Raw genomic sequence first — 17,155 nt, 5'->3', positions numbered from 1 at the left:
CCAGCACGCTCCCTGTGCAAGCAGGTGGTCACGTTGGTTATGTTGACTAAAGGTAGCCTTTTTTTTTCCTTTTAGTTAATCAAGATTTAAGTTCCTTGATTATTACGCCGGAATGAGAGTATAGTTCCTAGCCATATCGGCCTAGAAAATCGCAACTTTTAATTTTCCGTCGGTCTTAGTACATGATGTAACTACAGAAGAGTAAAGTTTTAAATAGGAACAATATAAAAACTCTTTGGTCATTTGGTCTTTTTGGTCATTTTTGAGCGAGCTGCTAACGGTCTATTCAGATTCAGTGATCTATGCTAAGCTACAGCTAAAAGTGCTACTGCCAGTCCCGGAGATCGGCTGAATGGATTCGAAAACGGTAAAACTCAACTGTTTAACTCTAGGGGAGGTGGAAAATGAGCCTATTTTCAAAAATAGTGGAGTGTTCCTTTAAATCCCAAGAATCGATTAGTCTAGCCTGTTTTCAGTTAATGGACGGAACATTGAAGGGCACCTGACCTCCCATCCAATAAATCGCAATAAGCATTGTGCTTTGGTACTTTTAATATGAAACAAAGTCTCAGATTTCAAATTCTGTCTATTCTATTGCAGTATTTAAACAATAAATGCCGTTTTGGCGCTGTTTTGTGGAGTGATCGCTGTGCGGCACGCCGCCACCTCAGTTCAATAATAGCGGCAGCGCGAGGCGCACGTGAACTGATCATCTCCTCCACATTAATACCAGTTTCAAAATAATCACGACTAAACATCCGAAGGTATGTTAAAAGAAAGAGTACAACTTTACTATCCTGTTTCATGCTCAATCATTAGTCTAAACTCATTAGTCAGATAGAAAAATAAACTGTAGAGAGGGGCATTTTGCTGAATATATGCACCATATAATATATTCATTATAACTTTTACTGTTTTTCAAAGTTTAATTTATATTTTTTTTATGATAGCCACCATTTAAATGTTTACATTTAAAAAAACGAATTGAAGTAGAAATATTATGTAATTGTAACTTTTATTATAAAAACTTAATTACGTGTAATTTAAGCAGTTGTATAGCCTAAAAAATCTGTCAATTTTAACCTTCAATATTATAGTAATGTAGTACCAACTGATTCTCATGTATATTTTACAGCATTAGTTAAGTTTTATTTTTTTTTCCTTGAGAAAATTTTGCATGTGTAGCAGATATATATCCAAAATAATCGATATTGAATCAAATCAAATCAAATTGAATCGAATCGCAAGCTTGTGAATGAGAATCGAATCGAATTGTGAAATTTGTGTCAAAACCCAGCCCTAGTATTTAAAGTTACAGGTCTGTAACGTTTTGTGTGCTGAATTGTGAGCACTGGTATTTCCTTCAGGAAGTGCAGATGTAGTTTATTTGTGTTGTGTACTGTATGTTTTAGGCATGATGGTACGGACTCTCCTCTTGATGCTGGTGATGTCATTGTGGTGCTCAACAGCTTCCACAGCAAGATCATCAAAGTTAGAGTAAGTTTGTAATGTTACTGTAGCATTCACAATCTATTAACAAGCATTTACAGACTTTGCATCCATATAAAACAGCAGCTGACAGGACCAATGAAAAAGTATAATCTGTTCAAATATTAGGTCCAGAAAAGGCCTGATAAACTCAATGAGGATCTTCTAAGTGAAGGAACAGAATCCAAAGGCCTGTGGGATTCCATAACCAGGTGAGTCTGATTTTTGAAGCACTAATCACACCTTAGATCACTTCTTAAAAAGCTAGAGGGGAACAACACTACATTTCTAAATAATCACAGGCACAGAAAAAACAGAATGCAAGATCTTTGCATATGGCTGGGTCTGCATAGAATCTGTGGCTACAGATTTCTACAGAATGTGGAAGTCCATAATTTACAAAGTTCTACAAATACATTTTGTGTTTGAGCTTTTTTTAAATACATTTTTGGATAGTTTGATAATGGACTCATTCATCAAGTTCTGTCAAAATCTCTATTACCAGTGTTAAGCCTGTCTATGACTGTGTATGTCTTTATGTAAACACACACACTACAGTTCAAAAGCTAGGGGGTTGTAAAATTTGTACATGTTTTTGAAAGAAACCTCTTATAATCATCTAAGCTGCATTTATTTGTTCAAAACTAAGTAAAAACTGTAATATTGTGAAATAATGTGACCCTGGAGCACAAAACCAGTCTTAAGTCGCTGGGGTATATTTGTAGCAATAGCCAAAAATACATTATATGGGTCGTAGATTTTTTTGCATCCTCAGATTCCAGATTTTCAAATAGTCTCTCGGCCAAATATTGTCCTATCCTAACAAACCATACATCAGAGGAAAGCTTATTTATTCAGCTTTCAGGTGATGTATACATCTCAATTTCGAAAAATTGACCCTTATGACCTGGGTCACATATATGTAAAATTTTATTTATTTCTGTCATAGCAAAGCTAAATTTTCAGCAACCCTTACTCCAGGCTTCATTGTCACATGATGAGGGTCAAAAAAAAAAGCTTTTTTTTTTTTTTTTTTTTAATAGAAATCTTTTCTAACAGTATAAATGTCACTTTTGATCAATTTAATGCATCATTTATGTATAAAAGTATTAATTTCTTTCTAAAACATTTTACTGACCCCAGACTTTTGAACAGTAGTGTATATTTTAATTTTGCATATTAAAATGCAGTGGGTTTGCATCTTATTTAACAGCTCTGTTTATTACGTTTTATGATCTGTCTCCTTTGCTCTTTGCTGTCTTTGAGAAGTGTGTGGAGCTCTTTGGAGAAAAGGTAGGGAACTTGATCTCTACTTTTTTCACTTTTTTCTCTTACTTTTTCTTGCGTCAGTAAGTGACACGGCAGAATTTCAGTTAGCAAGCTGTGATCTATCTTTTTCATTGAGTTTTCCCTCAGCTTGATTTTTACACATTCTCCACGTGTAGAAATTGTTTGCCAGGTTGTTTCGAAATTCCACCTTGTCTCAGCGGTGTTACATCACCGCCGTCCACATTATTAAACAAACCTCATCTCACCTCTTTTTTTTTCTTTTTTTTGGGGGAAGTATGTTGCTTGGAAACAGGAGACGGAAATGTTCCAAAGATGTGATGCTTAATATTTAAAAAATGCTCTAATGTGAATATCTTTGCAGAGGCAGCAGTAGGTGAGATCTTGGCTTAGGGTGGTTGTGGAAAGCTACAGATGGCACTTGGTTTTGTTGTGTGGAAATGATGGAGGTTGAGATCTTCAGGAATCCTCCTCAGAGCATAAGATACTGTCAGTCACTTAATAGATCTGCAAACTCTGTGAAAGTGGTATTCTTTGTCAACATTAAATAAAATAACTTTTATTGAGTGCTGTCTCAAAACCTAGTAGGCTGAACCAACAGAAGTTTTTAAGAAAAGTCTATCATCATTTACCATTTGGTTTTATATTTTGTTACCTTATTTAATTAACTTCATACATTAAATGGAGCTTAAATGTTTGTCAGTCAACGGTGTCTTTATCATGTGTGTGTTTTTTTAACTTTAGTGAAAAGCTTGGGGTCAGTTTAAAAAAAAACGTATTCAGCGCGTATGCATTAAATTGGTGTCAGTGACAGTAAAGACATGCATAATGTTAAAAAAATTTTTTTTTTTTTTAAATTTCAAATAAATGTTGTTCTTTTGATCTATTTAAAAGAATCCTGAAAAAAGGTGTATCACAGTTTCCACAAAAATATTAAGCAGCACAACTGTTTTCAACTTCATGTGACACGAAGACTGGAGTAATGGCTGCTGAAAATTCAGCTTTCATAATCAACAAATAGTCCACATAATCCTGTTATAACAGATTATTAGAAGATCTATGTCCCTGTTGCTGTGCTGAGTTTTTTGACAGAAGTGTGTGTTTTTGGGTGTCTTTCAGCTTTGCCGGTGGCCCGAGTGTGGACGAGGATGACAAAAAGAAAGACGTTCTCAACATTTTCTCAGTGGCCTCTGGACATTTATATGAACGCTTCCTGAGGTAGGACCACCACTTGTATGAACGTGGCCATGTCAGTGTCGTCTTCAACTCCTGTATTTCTACTTCCCTTTTTTCCTCCTACAGAATAATGATGCTCTCTGTCCTTCAACACACCAAAACCCCTGTCAAGTTCTGGTTCCTCAAAAACTACCTCTCCCCCTCATTCAAGGTAAGATTGCTATCGATTGCTATCGTACAGAAACATGGCAAGAGCTGACTGAAATTACGATTTACAATTTTACTGTGCGAGGTTATTTTTGAAAGTCAGGGTACACAGGTTTTTTTTTTAGTTTATTTATTTTTAATCAGTCTGTGTACAAATGACCATTTCTGAGGAAGAATTAGTTGTTGGTTTTGACTGACTTTACACATTTTTTGGCATCAGATTTTTTTAAATATATATTTTTTTTAACTTTTATTTTTTAATTTGTTTTCTTTTTTATAAGATATGTAAGTTTTGTTTTGTGATGCTTTGCTCTCAGAGTGATGTCAGAATTCAGTTTTAATTATACACCCCTTAATACAGGGGCTGCATGATTTATGCAATTGCAAATTAAAATGCTTTTTTTTTTTTTTGCTTTCTTTACGCTTGTTTGTAAGGCTGCACAATTTGGCCTAAAATGTTATAATTATGTGTTGATATGATTATAAAATAATAGTAATAATATTACAAAAATAAATTAAATAAATATTACTATTGTAATATTTCACTGTAGAATTAAAAAAAATAATTAAGAAAATTAACAAAAATAAAAAAATAATTTTCATTTTATTTTATAGTACAACTGTAAAATTGCAATACTTGTACATTGATGTCTGCCTTAAATTCATTTTCAAACATTAAACCATGAGCAGAACAGAAGTCATGCTATGCAATGCATGCTCCAGCATTAAGGATTAAATTAATGCTTTTCCATAATCGTAGCAAAGAAAATGAGGGGAAATTGATCCATGAATGTGTTAATAGATATTCTGCATACTGTAGTTTATCTCTTTATATTTGTGTGTGTACAGGACACCATCTCTCACATGGCGAAGGCTTATGGTTTCCAGTATGAGCTGGTCCAGTATAAGTGGCCCCGCTGGCTTCACCAGCAGACAGAAAAGCAGCGCATCATCTGGGGTTATAAGATCCTTTTCCTGGATGTGCTTTTCCCCCTGGCTGTGGACAAGATCATCTTTGTAGATGCTGATCAGGTGACCTTACGCATGAGAAAAACAGTGGTTCTGAATAGAATACTAGCATATTTGTAAAAATAGTATGTGAAAGGGTATGCATGTTAATGCATGTTAAATTCAGTGAGTGGCATCTCAGAAGTAATTGCAGCGGTTTTGCTTTTTTTTTCATGATAAATGGTTAGTTCACCAAAAATTCGAAACAACGAAAATTCTGTAATTATTTATTCATCCTCATGTTGTTCCAAAACGCATAAGACTTTGATTCCTCTTCATAACAGTGAGGTTTGGTCTTGCATATCAAGCCAGTACAATTGAGCTTCTGTTTACCATATTTGATGTGCCTTATGAATGCGTGTTGATCCATGTTTATATGTGAATGAAAGCCTAAATTGAATTTGTTCACATACGTGATCGTGTCCCTTCGGAACCGTTGGATTGCGTTTACAGTGTATTTATGAACTTTTTGAAGCGTTGAGGCGACAATTCTCGTTTCGGGGGAATGGACATTAAATGGAAGGACAGAAATCCCTTAGGTTAGATCATTAAAAACATCTTCAAATGTGTTGATGAACAAAAGTCTTATGGGTTTCAAGCAAGAGTAAATGATGACACAATTTTCATTTTATTGGGTGAATCTTAATTCTCGGCAGTCTGATCACAAAATGAGTCAAGAAAAAGATCAAAATCACTGCTGATATTACTTCCAGTTTATCCATCATACATGAAGGTCATGTTGAGCTTGTTGCATCGTGGGATACAGCACTCTGTACAGTGTGCTTTGTTGTATGCTGCACATTTAGTAGTCAAAATAAAAAATAGTGTGTTTATGTTTTCGCATGTTGATATGCATCCATTTCCAAACTGAATCTGATTTAACAATACACGTCTTACGGTTTGGCATTTTTTTTAATTAAAAGCAGCCAAGAGAATTCACAGGCACTTCTCCAGCAATTCATCCTGTTAGCACATTAACAAATAGTGATGTCTTCTAATTGCAAAACATAACCCTGAATACTTCATATTTAGATTGTCAGGGCAGATATAAAGGAGCTGAGAGATCTGGATCTAGAGGGCGCCCCCTATGGGTACACACCATTCTGTGACAGCCGAAAAGAGATGGAAGGCTACCGTTTTTGGAAGACTGGCTACTGGGCTTCTCATCTTGGACAAAGGAAATACCACATTAGGTTAGATCACGAAAAATCTGATTAATGTAGAATGTCACTTAACCGTTTGATATCTTAACTATATGATAGATTATAGCAGTGGTTTTCAATTCCAGTCCTCGTGACCAACCACATTATGTATGTATTTCTTATCACTTCAGACATTTGTTTTATTCGACCGTAAGTGCCCTGCGAAGTGGACTTCACAGGATATTCCAGTTCGAAGGGAGCGTATATGTTCCATTCTAAGTGCATTAAAGTGTGTGAGGCGTGAATTTAAATTGTGTTTATTTACAGAGGTATATTTTGTCGCAGCTCACACTTCTCTAGTAAGTTTCATCTGTGTGTGAAGACGCTGCAGGCTGTGGCGTTGTGCAAATCCATGAGTGAATGTTCCAAAGTGAAGTAAACTTCAACGGATTTTCCATGCTCAGGGAGTAGGGAGCAATGAACACTGTGTAGGGACCATGTAAATCTGAACACAGTTCATGCATGGAGCTCTCTTCTAACGAGCTGGTTATCTGAATCAGGTGTGTTAAAAAAAAAAAGAGACACGCCAAATATGCAGAGCGGTGGGTCGCCAGGACTGGAATTGAGAACCACTGGATTATAGATTGCTATAACATTTTAAAATGTTTTGAGAGGATTCTGTTGTTATATCATATTGTGAAATGTGTAACATTGAATAAATCTCCAGTCTTTCCCTCTTTCTCCAGTGCATTATATGTAGTGGACCTAAAAAAATTCAGAAAGATCGCAGCTGGAGACCGGCTCAGAGGGCAGTACCAAGCCTTAAGCCAAGATCCCAACAGTCTGTCCAACCTAGACCAGGTATGTGCTTGATAACACACATGCTCACCATTAGAGGAGGACTTTCATGTGTTTTGAATGTTCTCTATGGGGTTTGATGCTAACAGGACCTTCCCAACAACATGATCCATCAAGTAGCCATCAAGTCCTTACCTCAGGAGTGGCTGTGGTGTGAGACCTGGTGTGATGACAGTTCCAAAGCTACAGCCAAGACCATAGATCTGGTTAGTATGCATTCACACCACACTGTAAACGGTAAAACAGGCAGTAAAACAAGAAACTTTAGCATGGTATGTAAAAGGATTACCAGAAGAGTGACGGTTTGCATAGATATTTTAATTGTGAAGGTGTGGTCACATTAAAGGCATTTCAGGGAAATTTCGTGAGCAGACAATTCAATTTCAACCTAAGCAGCTTTCTGTTGGTCATTTTGTAAATTTGTGACCAACCTAAACACAAGCAAAATCTGCATGAGGAGCTTTGTGCCCTCATGTTAAATTCCAAATCGCACAGATTCCTATTGAAATGACTAGGTGTCACTGGTGAAATTTTGTCAAACAACAGTAAGTGTGACCTTACCTTGACTGAGAATATAATTGAAGTTGTGACCGATTAAAAAGTTAATGAGTTTTACAATAACTTCTCATTTGTTAAAATGCATTAGCAAACATTAACATTAATGAATCCTTATTGCACAGTGTTACTGATAAATGTTAGATTTTAGATATTTTATATCCTCCAGCATAAAACCACATAAGGTATTTGGCAATGATTATAACTGCACCAATAAAGATCAATTTACTTTGTTTCATTTCACAAACGAGCACCTTCAGTAGACTATATGTGAGGTCGGTCACATTAAAGGCATTTCAGGGAAATTTCGTGAGCAGACAATTCAATTTCAACCTAAGCAGCTCTCTGTTGGTCATTTTGTAAATTTGTGACCAACCTAAACACAAGCAAAATCTGCATGAGGAGCTTTGTGCCCTCATGTTAAATTCCAAATCGCACAGATTCCTATTGAAATGACTAGGTGTCACTGGTGAAATTTTGTCAAACAACAGTAAGTGTGACCTTACCTTGACTGAGAATATAATTGAAGTTGTGACCGATTAAAAAGTTAATGAGTTTTACAATAACTTCTCATTTGTTAAAATGAGTTAATACATTAGCAAACATGAACATTAATGAATCCTTATTGCACAGTGTTACTGATAAATGTTAGATTTTAGATATTTTATATCCTCCAGCATAAAACCACATAAGGTATTTGGCAATGATTATAACTGCACCAATAAAGATCAATTTACTTTGTTTCATTTCACAAACGAGCACCTTCAGTAGACTATATGTGAGGTGAAATCAGCTTGAAATGCCTGTAGTCTGATCATAACCAGATTTCTTCATTCACACTAATGCACATACATAGAGCGACAAAAATAGAAGTCTCATTTACACCCTCGTCCTCCCTGCCGGCTGCTCCTGGGAGGTGTAGAAGGAAACGTCTCATTAGAGACGGCAGTGAGGGAAATGGGTGTGAGGGCTGCAGGCAGCTCCACAGCACAGGCTGGACTCAGGTCTGACGCAGGTTTAGAAGAGTGCTGACCTCTGCATTCCATCCAGCACTCTCGCCTCATTAATGGATACTAAATTTAGTTGTGAAAGTCTTACTGCAGTGTTGTGTGGGCAATTGCAATTTCTTTTGGTTTATTTTATTCTTTTATTTTCGTGTCAACTTGTGGTTGCAGTCACCCCATAATATCATTGCTTTACCATTACATAATAATGTATAGTTTTCTCCTGCTCATTAATTTTGCTGTTTTTAAAAACGTCTAGGTGCTACATTCTGAAAAAAGTTCAATCCATTTTAGATATATATATATATATTGATCAGCTGACCAGAAAATAATTAATAGAAACTTGAATGCAATGTTAATTGCATAGATTCAGTTTCTCAATTCAGACATACAATTGATCTAGTGTATTTAGCCATTGTTTGTCATTAGCCTTCTTCCCTGACTTGTATATTAAGCAATAAAGATTGTCCTTGGGGACTGACACAGTTGCTGCTACTTTTCTGTGCACTATGAACACATTCTTTATATAAATCTGATGATTCTTCAGAAAAGCTGAGTCTTCAACTTTAAGCCTCATGTTTCTTTAAACTTACACTATAATGTTGCGTGTGAATGTTAATTTATTCTTAATATACACTACTTTTTATAAAGAGATAAAGATTTCTCTATATTTGATCAGAATACAGTAAAAACAGTAATTGTGTGAAATATTACAATTTAAAAATCCCTTTTTTCTATTTCTATCAGAAATCATTCTAATATGTGTATTTTGATGCTTGAGAAACATTTCTTATTATCAATGTTGAAAACGGTTAATATTTTTTGTTTAAACAGTGAAAGTGCTGGCTCTCAACTTGTGGGTCTAAACTAGTAACCAGTTTGAGCTCATTTGTGGTATGCTTTTTGTTTAGCTGCCTATTCTCAGATGTGACGTAACTTTTCTGAACTTTCTGTGTCAGTAAAAATGTGTTTTGGGACTCAGAAGTCATGAAAGTGTTGATATCAAGCTTTATTATAGATGAACGGCATTGTCAGGGTTCACTTGAAGTGCTCAAGAAATTAAATAAGGCCACTCAAAGCACTGATGGAAAAGGTTGAAGGAAATGTTTTGCCACCACAATTGACTGTTTTCTTTGTGTTGATTTATTGCAGTGCAATAACCCGAAGACCAAAGAGCCCAAGTTAAGTGCAGCGGTGAGGATTGTTCCAGAATGGTCCAAGTATGACAATGAGATAAAGCAGTTTCTCAAACAGGTGAAGGAGCAGAAGGAGAAAATTACCGAGGGTAGACCATCATCATCACCACCACCACAGCACACAGGTAAGACTTAGTCATCGCTAAAATGACAATATTTTTTTTCTAGTAAGCCTTGTGGTTAAATGACATCTCATGAACGTCATCTGTATTTTAGCAGGCACGCGACGTGATGAACTTTAGCACTTGAGTGCTCATATTGCACCAGTCTTCCTGTGAATCTTGAACTCAACCATACAGAGATGTTTTCTACGACAGGAACACTGAGGAAATACACACTAGGAAACGTTTTAAAGGACTTCATGACATTTTTTTATGTACATGATTTTGAATGGTTTAGTTTGAATCCTCTCTGACTTCAAGATGTAAACTGTATAAATGACAGCTTTTTTTGCAGGTGAAGGAGCAGAAGGAGAAAATTACCGAGGGTAGACCATCATCATCACCACCACCACCACCACAGCACACAGGTAAGACTTAGTCATCGCTAAAATGACAATATTTTTTTTCTAGTAAGCCTTGTGGTTAAATGACATCTCATGAACGTCATCTGTATTTTAGCAGGCACGCGACGTGATGAACTTTAGCACTTGAGTGCTCATATTGCACCAGTCTTCCTGTGAATCTTGAACTCAACCATACAGAGATGTTTTCTACGACAGGAACACTGAGGAAATACACACTAGGAAACGTTTTAAAGGACTTCATGACATTTTTTTATGTACATGATTTTGAATGGTTTAGTTTGAATCCTCTCTGACTTCAAGATGTAAACTGTATAAATGACACAGCTTTTTTTTATAAATAATGGTTGGCAAAAAGTTAAAACAATTGCAGTGTTATCTGATATTTTTGGCCAGTTTATGAACTTGCAATGGTATTGGTGTATATTTATAAAGGACAAACATGTCAATATTGTGTACATTCCTCCAGAGAAGACTATAAATGTTTATACGGTTTCTTTTTTGTAACAGTTTCAGTAAATATTCTGTCATCATATTTTAAGTCCGTGTTTGCAAATGAAAGGTATCTGTGATTTCAAAGGTCTCACTAATAAATTCACTTTTAAATTGCCTTGATATGTTGAAAGACTGAACCTAGAGCTCTCGAAGATGTACAGTATATTTCCAGAATAAACTATACAATTGTAAACTATTATGGGATGGGGGGGGGGGTCAAAGTCCCATGTTCATTGCTGTTAAAGTGACAGATCTTTTACATTCCCCGTTTTATTTTTATTACATCAATAACATTTTTCTATGCCTTGATGTTCAAATATGTGGATTTTCTCAGGAATAAAGTGATATTTTTATTCTGAAAGGGGATATAAGTCATTTATGATATACTGGGAGTTTTAAAGTCATTCATTTTAATGTTAACTTGTTTTTTACAGTGTAAAAGAGTTTGACTGCACAGTTAATTTGATTAATCTAAATGACTCCGTCAATTCAGTCATGGATTTTCAGTGAAAACAGACCAAAAAGTCCTGTTAATTTAAATAAGCATTCATATCTCTTTATTTCATTATTTACATTGTTTGATTCATAGAAAAATAGTATTGTTTTCTATGTACATATTATTCTCGGGAGTAAAACAGTCAAAGCTAACAGATGTAGCTTGGCTATTAGCCTTGTGCTCCGCATTGTAAGATCCCTGAAGGTATAGGAGCTGCTTCAAAGAAAGATGGTTAGCAAGCGGGGTCACTTGACAGCGTGAGATGTGCGTTTCAAGGCGCTTGTCATGTCAGAACCGTGCCTGTGGGCAGGTTCAGAAGGTGCCAGTTCCTGTTGGCTGACTCCAGCACATATCCAGGCCCTAGGTCTACTCAGCCGAGCCTTAATTGAAACTGAATTTGAAATTAAAAGGTCCAGAACCAAAAGGATTGAATCCCTGGAAGTTGTCCCAGCCACCATGGAAGTGGTGGTGATGTCCCCCACCCTGCTGACTCTCTGGATCCATGGGGTCCTCGCCCTCGTCAAACTTACTCCTCATCTCTGCAGTCAAACAGAAGAACGGGACGAAGTTATCACAGAACCTTAACCAAACAAATGGTGAAATGTTGCTGGCTTAAACCAGATGTGGCACTAAAATATACCCGGGTTGGTGAGAACTTCTTTGGCTTGAGCGATGTCTATGAACAACTTCTCTGCCTTTTTCTTTTCTTCTGCGTCCTGGAAATTGTCTGGATGCCACTGCTGCACCAGCTTTCTGTATGCTTTCAGGATATCTTTCTTTTGGGCGGTTCTGCAACCACAGCAGTTTAATAAGAGTGTTTACTTACTTTTAAATGAGTATTGGGCCTCTGCATTGATTAACAAATGATATAGTGATGAGAGATTGGTTGTATGTATTTTCTAACCTCTTTACACCCAGGATCTTGTAGTAATCTCTCTTCTGGGACTGTTTGAGGAGCCGCTGTGTTCGCTCCAGGCCCTCCTTAATCTGCCGGTCATTCTCACTATGTTCTTTAGCACTCTCAAAGTCCTTAATGGCTGCAAAAAGAACACAATTCTATCACTTCATCTCATAATTTTAAGAGCAATCTTGAGGAAAAAGTATTGAAAGTAACCAATTTGCTCAATCTTTAAAACAGCAGAGTACAAAAGTACTGCTGAACATGAAAAACAAAACTTAGAATTGTTTTTTTTTTCTTTCAAAAGTCTTCCATAGGAAATTACACAACTGTGTCTTAGGCAGCACCTTATTTTTAAGGGGGTATTTTAAAGACTTTTTTTTAATTATCACCACAGAAAATACTGATAAAGAATGATAATATATACAGTGTGTATATATATATATATATATCATTATTCAGTTATTTATAACACAAAAACTGTTACAATTGTTCAACTTAAAAAAAATGTGTCCATGTATCCATCTCTACCTTCTTCATATTGGTCATCCTGGAGGCAGGCTTCTGCTCTGTCTTTTAAAACATTCACATTCTGAGGGTCTGCTTTCAGAACTTCACTGCACACTGAGACGGCATTGGCAGTTGCTGGTCCTGAGGAATAAGATCAAAACATTCACTCACATCAGTTAAACACAGGTGCAGTGTATGCTTTGGTAGATGGTGACATCTTGTGGTCAAGTAGCTCAGTCTCACCTTTGACAAACAGTGGCATATGCGTTCTTTGGCATTAAGTATGAATTGAGGAACATTTGGTTCAGTCTTTATAACAGACTCATATTTACTAACTACATCGCTGTACCTGTGGATTTAGTAAAACAATCATTTACACTGAATGAGTGTACATTCTCTTCATGTGTTTCACATTTTTTATGAAATAAAATACTTTTATTCAGCAAGGAGGCATTCAATTTATCAAAAGTGGCAGTACAGAATATTCTATTTCAAATAAATGCAGTTCTTTTAAACTGCCTTTTCTATTAATTAAAGAACCCTGAAAAAAATGTATTAATGTTTCCACAAAAATATTAAGTAGTACAACTGTTTTCAACATTGATAATAATAGGAAATGTTTTTTGAGTACCAAGTCAGCATATTAGAATGATTTCTGAAGAATCATGTGACACTGAAAACTGAAATGACTGCTGAAAATTCATCTTTGCCATCACAGAAATGAATTACATTTTTAAATATATTAAAATAGAAATGAGTCATTTTAAATTGTAATGATATTTCATAATATTACTGTTTCTACTGTATTTTAATCAAATAAATGCAGCCTTGGTGAGCATAAAATACTTTTCTTTTCTTTTTTTTATTACAGACCCCAAACTGAATGGTAGTGTATAAGTAATATTATATATCACAATATTATTATTATAATTATTATTGATGTTATATTCTTATAAATGTTTTGTTTATCATGTTATACATTATTATTATTATTATCATCATCATCATTTACAAAATACAGCAATATTAAGGCATACTTGTCCTGCTGGATCAGTTCCTCAGCAGCTTGTATCTGTTTGTTGAGCTTCTTGACTTGTTTGTAGTGGCTGAAGCACTGCTTATGATCCGGGTCCAGTTTCAGACACTCCCTCACCTCACTGCACAAAAACAACAACAACATGGATCCAACTGCTAAAAGTTTAAAAACAACTGGATGTCACTCACTTTGGACATGCAGCATAGTGTGGACCTTACTTGTACATTTATCTTTGCATATTGCATTTCATTTTACACACTATTATTAAAACATATAGGCAGTATAGAGTTGAGGCCTATATTGTGCAATACACCAGTAGGCTTAGAATGATTTTGTAGCATACATAAACTCCAAACTCAGACTTACTGCATTAATAACTACATGAATAATTGATATACTATTATAGCTTAAGTTCATATTTCAAATTGAATTAAAAAAAAAATTTCACTTTAATTTTAGTTTAAGTTTTAGTAATTTTGTTGTTTTTGTCATTTTGATTTGCTTTATTTTTCTTAATATGTATATATATATATATATATTAGGGCTGTGGTTTTACCACATTAATTGAATTAATTAGTCACGGAAAAATAACGTGATTAAAATATTTGAACACAATTAACACACCCGCCCCTGACCTGTACGTCATCTTATATTTCATACAGTTGACCGCTGACAAACATGATGCAGGGCAACAACTCACTGCGTGATGTAGTCTATTAAAAGCAGATATATGCCCTTAAAAATGTCAGATATTGGGGCAAAAATGCCCCAAATTTTGTCTCATATTTATATCATATGATAAGCGATATCACACGAGTGTTGTTTTGTTCCGAATAGCATGAGTGCAAATGTGATTTTATATAACAGTTCAGTAAATAAGGAGTTAATATTGTGTTATATTTTAGATAGGCTACAATATTGTCTGTTTTTGCTGAATTTTGACAATGAAAATATTACCTATACAGCCACAGCAGAACTGTTGTGCATCTCTGAGCAACACACAGCAGTGATTAGTTTCTGAATGAATCCACATTTTGAACAAATGGGGTGAACCAATGATTCAATGGCCCATTCATAAAGAAAGCTGTTTACTTCATTCCTGAATGAATCCTCAGTTTGAAAGAATCAAATGATTGAATAACTCACTGACTTACTCATGAAGGCATTTACTGCCACCTACTGGCAGTTTTAGTTTATTATTTAGAGTATCATTTCATTAAAAAATAAAAAATAATAATAAGTAAAGTGAGAGTTTACCCAAAAAGAAAAATGCTGTCATAATTTACACACCCTTATGTCGTTTCAAACCTGTATCACTAACTTACTTTTATTGAACATTGAAGAATGTTGGTAACCAGAAGAAAAAGAAGAATATTGGTAACCAAGCTGATTTGGTTACCAATGATTTTCATTGTATGAATAAAAAAAAAACACTGCAAAGTTTCTCATATTATCTTATTTTATGTTCTATAGTTTATGTTAGGCCGTTGTAGCCTAAATGTTTATATGTAATAAATTTCATGTTGAATCAAATAATACATTCCTTTATATATATATATATATATATATATATATATATATATATATATATAGAGAGAGAGAGAGAGAGAGAGAGAGAGAGAGAGAATCCGGAATGTGCCAAATCACAGCCACACACTGGCAGAGAGAGAGAGAGAGAGAGAGAGAGAGAGACAGGAAGGAAGGAAGACTACATTAGTAAACATTTTAGTGAAGTGAAATAGTGACAACTTGTGACAACATACAGTACATGTTGCAGTGGAATCACAGTATTCCTTAAGAGCAGTACAATAGAAAAAACTATTTATATACTATACTATATACACAGTATCTCACAGAAGTGAGTACACCCCTCACATTTTTGTAAATAAATTTTTTATTATATATTTTCATGTGACAACACTGAAGAAATTACACTTTGCTACAATGTAAAGTAGTGAGTGTACAGCTTTTATAACAGTGTAAATTTGCTGTCCCCTCAAAATAACTCAACACACAGCCATTAATGTCTAAACCGCTGGCCACAAAAGTGAGTACACCCCTAAGTGAAAATGTCCAAATTGGGCCCAATTAGCCATTTTCTCTCCCCGGTGTCATGTGACTCATTAGTGTTACAAGGTCTCAGGTGTGAATGGAGAGCAGGTGTGTTAAATTTGGTGTTATCACTCTCACTCTCTCATACTGGTCACTGGAAGTTCAACATGGCACCTCATGGCAAAGAACTCTCTGAGGATCTGAAAAAAAGAATTGTTGCTCTACATAAAGATGGCATAGGCTATAAGAAGATTGCCAAGACCCTGAAACTGAGCTGCAGCACGGTGGCCAAGACCATACAGCAGTTTAACAGGACAGGTTCCACTCAGAACAGGCCTCGCCATGGTCGACCAAAGAAGTTGAGTGCACGTGCTCAGCGTCATATCCAGAGGTTGTGTTTGGGAAATAGACGTATGAGTGCTGCCAGCTTTGCTGCAGAGGTTGAAGGGGTGGGGGGTCAGCCTTGATGCGCACACTGCGTCAAATTGGTCTGCATGGCTGTCGTCCCAGAAGGAAGCCTCTTCTAAAGATGATGCACAAGAAAGCCCGCAAACAGTTTGCTGAAGACAAGCAGACTACGGACATGGATTACTGGAACCATGTCCTGTGGTCTGATGAGACCAAGATAAACTTATTTGGTTCAGATAATGTCAAGCGTGTGTGGCGGCAACCAGGTGAGGAGTACAAAGACAAGCGTGTCTTGCCTACAGTCAAGCATGGTGGTGGGAGTGTCATGGTCTGGGGCTGCATGAGTGCTGCCGGCACTGGGGAGCTACAGTTCATTGAGGGAACCATGAATGCCAACATGTACTGTGACATACTGAAGCAGAGCATGATCCCCTCACTTCGGAGACTGGGCCGCAGGGCAGTATTCCAACATGATAACGACCCCAAACACACCTCCAAGATGACCACTGCCTTGCTAAAGAAGCTGAGGGTAAAGGTGATGGATTGGCCAAGCATGGGCATCCTCAAACGGAAGGTGGAGGAGCGCAAGGTCTCTAACATCCACCAGCTCCATGATGTCGTCATGGAGGAGTGGAAGAGGACTCCAGTGGCAACCTGTGAAGCTCTGGTGAACTCCATGCACAAGAGAGTTAAGGCAGTGCTGGAAAATAATGGTGGCCACACAAAATATTGAGACTTTGGGACCAATTTTGACATTTTCACTTAGGGGTGTACTCACTTTCGTGGCCAGCGGTTTAGACATTAATGGCTATGTGT

The 17,155-nt window shown here is 36.2% G+C and overlaps 2 protein-coding genes across 2 annotated transcripts in view; one reads left to right on the top strand and one right to left on the bottom strand.

Moving 5' to 3' along the window:
• Positions 1-10,359, top strand: part of LOC107600415 (UDP-glucose:glycoprotein glucosyltransferase 2-like) — a 39,792-nt gene extending 29,433 nt beyond the window's left edge. The window contains exons 31-41 of the mRNA XM_016292310.1: positions 1,413-1,497; positions 1,618-1,700; positions 2,758-2,781; positions 3,895-3,993; positions 4,078-4,162; positions 5,008-5,190; positions 6,199-6,359; positions 7,055-7,169; positions 7,256-7,372; positions 9,878-10,046; positions 10,138-10,359. Of these exons, the coding sequence (XP_016147796.1) occupies positions 1,413-1,497; positions 1,618-1,700; positions 2,758-2,781; positions 3,895-3,993; positions 4,078-4,162; positions 5,008-5,190; positions 6,199-6,359; positions 7,055-7,169; positions 7,256-7,372; positions 9,878-10,046; positions 10,138-10,163 (1,147 nt within the window). The 3' untranslated portion in view covers positions 10,164-10,359. The remainder of the gene's footprint in view (positions 1-1,412; positions 1,498-1,617; positions 1,701-2,757; positions 2,782-3,894; positions 3,994-4,077; positions 4,163-5,007; positions 5,191-6,198; positions 6,360-7,054; positions 7,170-7,255; positions 7,373-9,877; positions 10,047-10,137) is intronic.
• A 1,207-nt stretch (positions 10,360-11,566) lies between these two features.
• Positions 11,567-17,155, bottom strand: part of LOC107600397 (dnaJ homolog subfamily C member 3-like) — an 8,044-nt gene continuing 2,455 nt past the window's right edge. Inside the window, exons 2-7 of the mRNA XM_016292294.1 lie at positions 13,881-14,000; positions 13,087-13,192; positions 12,865-12,984; positions 12,340-12,472; positions 12,076-12,224; positions 11,567-11,974 (exon numbers count right to left, since the gene is read on the bottom strand). Of these exons, the coding sequence (XP_016147780.1) occupies positions 11,817-11,974; positions 12,076-12,224; positions 12,340-12,472; positions 12,865-12,984; positions 13,087-13,105 (579 nt within the window). The 5' untranslated portion in view covers positions 13,106-13,192; positions 13,881-14,000 and the 3' untranslated portion in view covers positions 11,567-11,816. The remainder of the gene's footprint in view (positions 11,975-12,075; positions 12,225-12,339; positions 12,473-12,864; positions 12,985-13,086; positions 13,193-13,880; positions 14,001-17,155) is intronic.

The sequence above is a fragment of the Sinocyclocheilus grahami genome, unplaced genomic scaffold, assembly GCF_001515645.1.
Source record: "Sinocyclocheilus grahami isolate Dianchi unplaced genomic scaffold, SAMN03320097.WGS_v1.1 scaffold283.1, whole genome shotgun sequence".
Lineage (NCBI taxonomy): Eukaryota > Metazoa > Chordata > Actinopteri > Cypriniformes > Cyprinidae > Sinocyclocheilus > Sinocyclocheilus grahami.
This window is presented reverse-complemented; position numbering and strand designations above follow the sequence as displayed.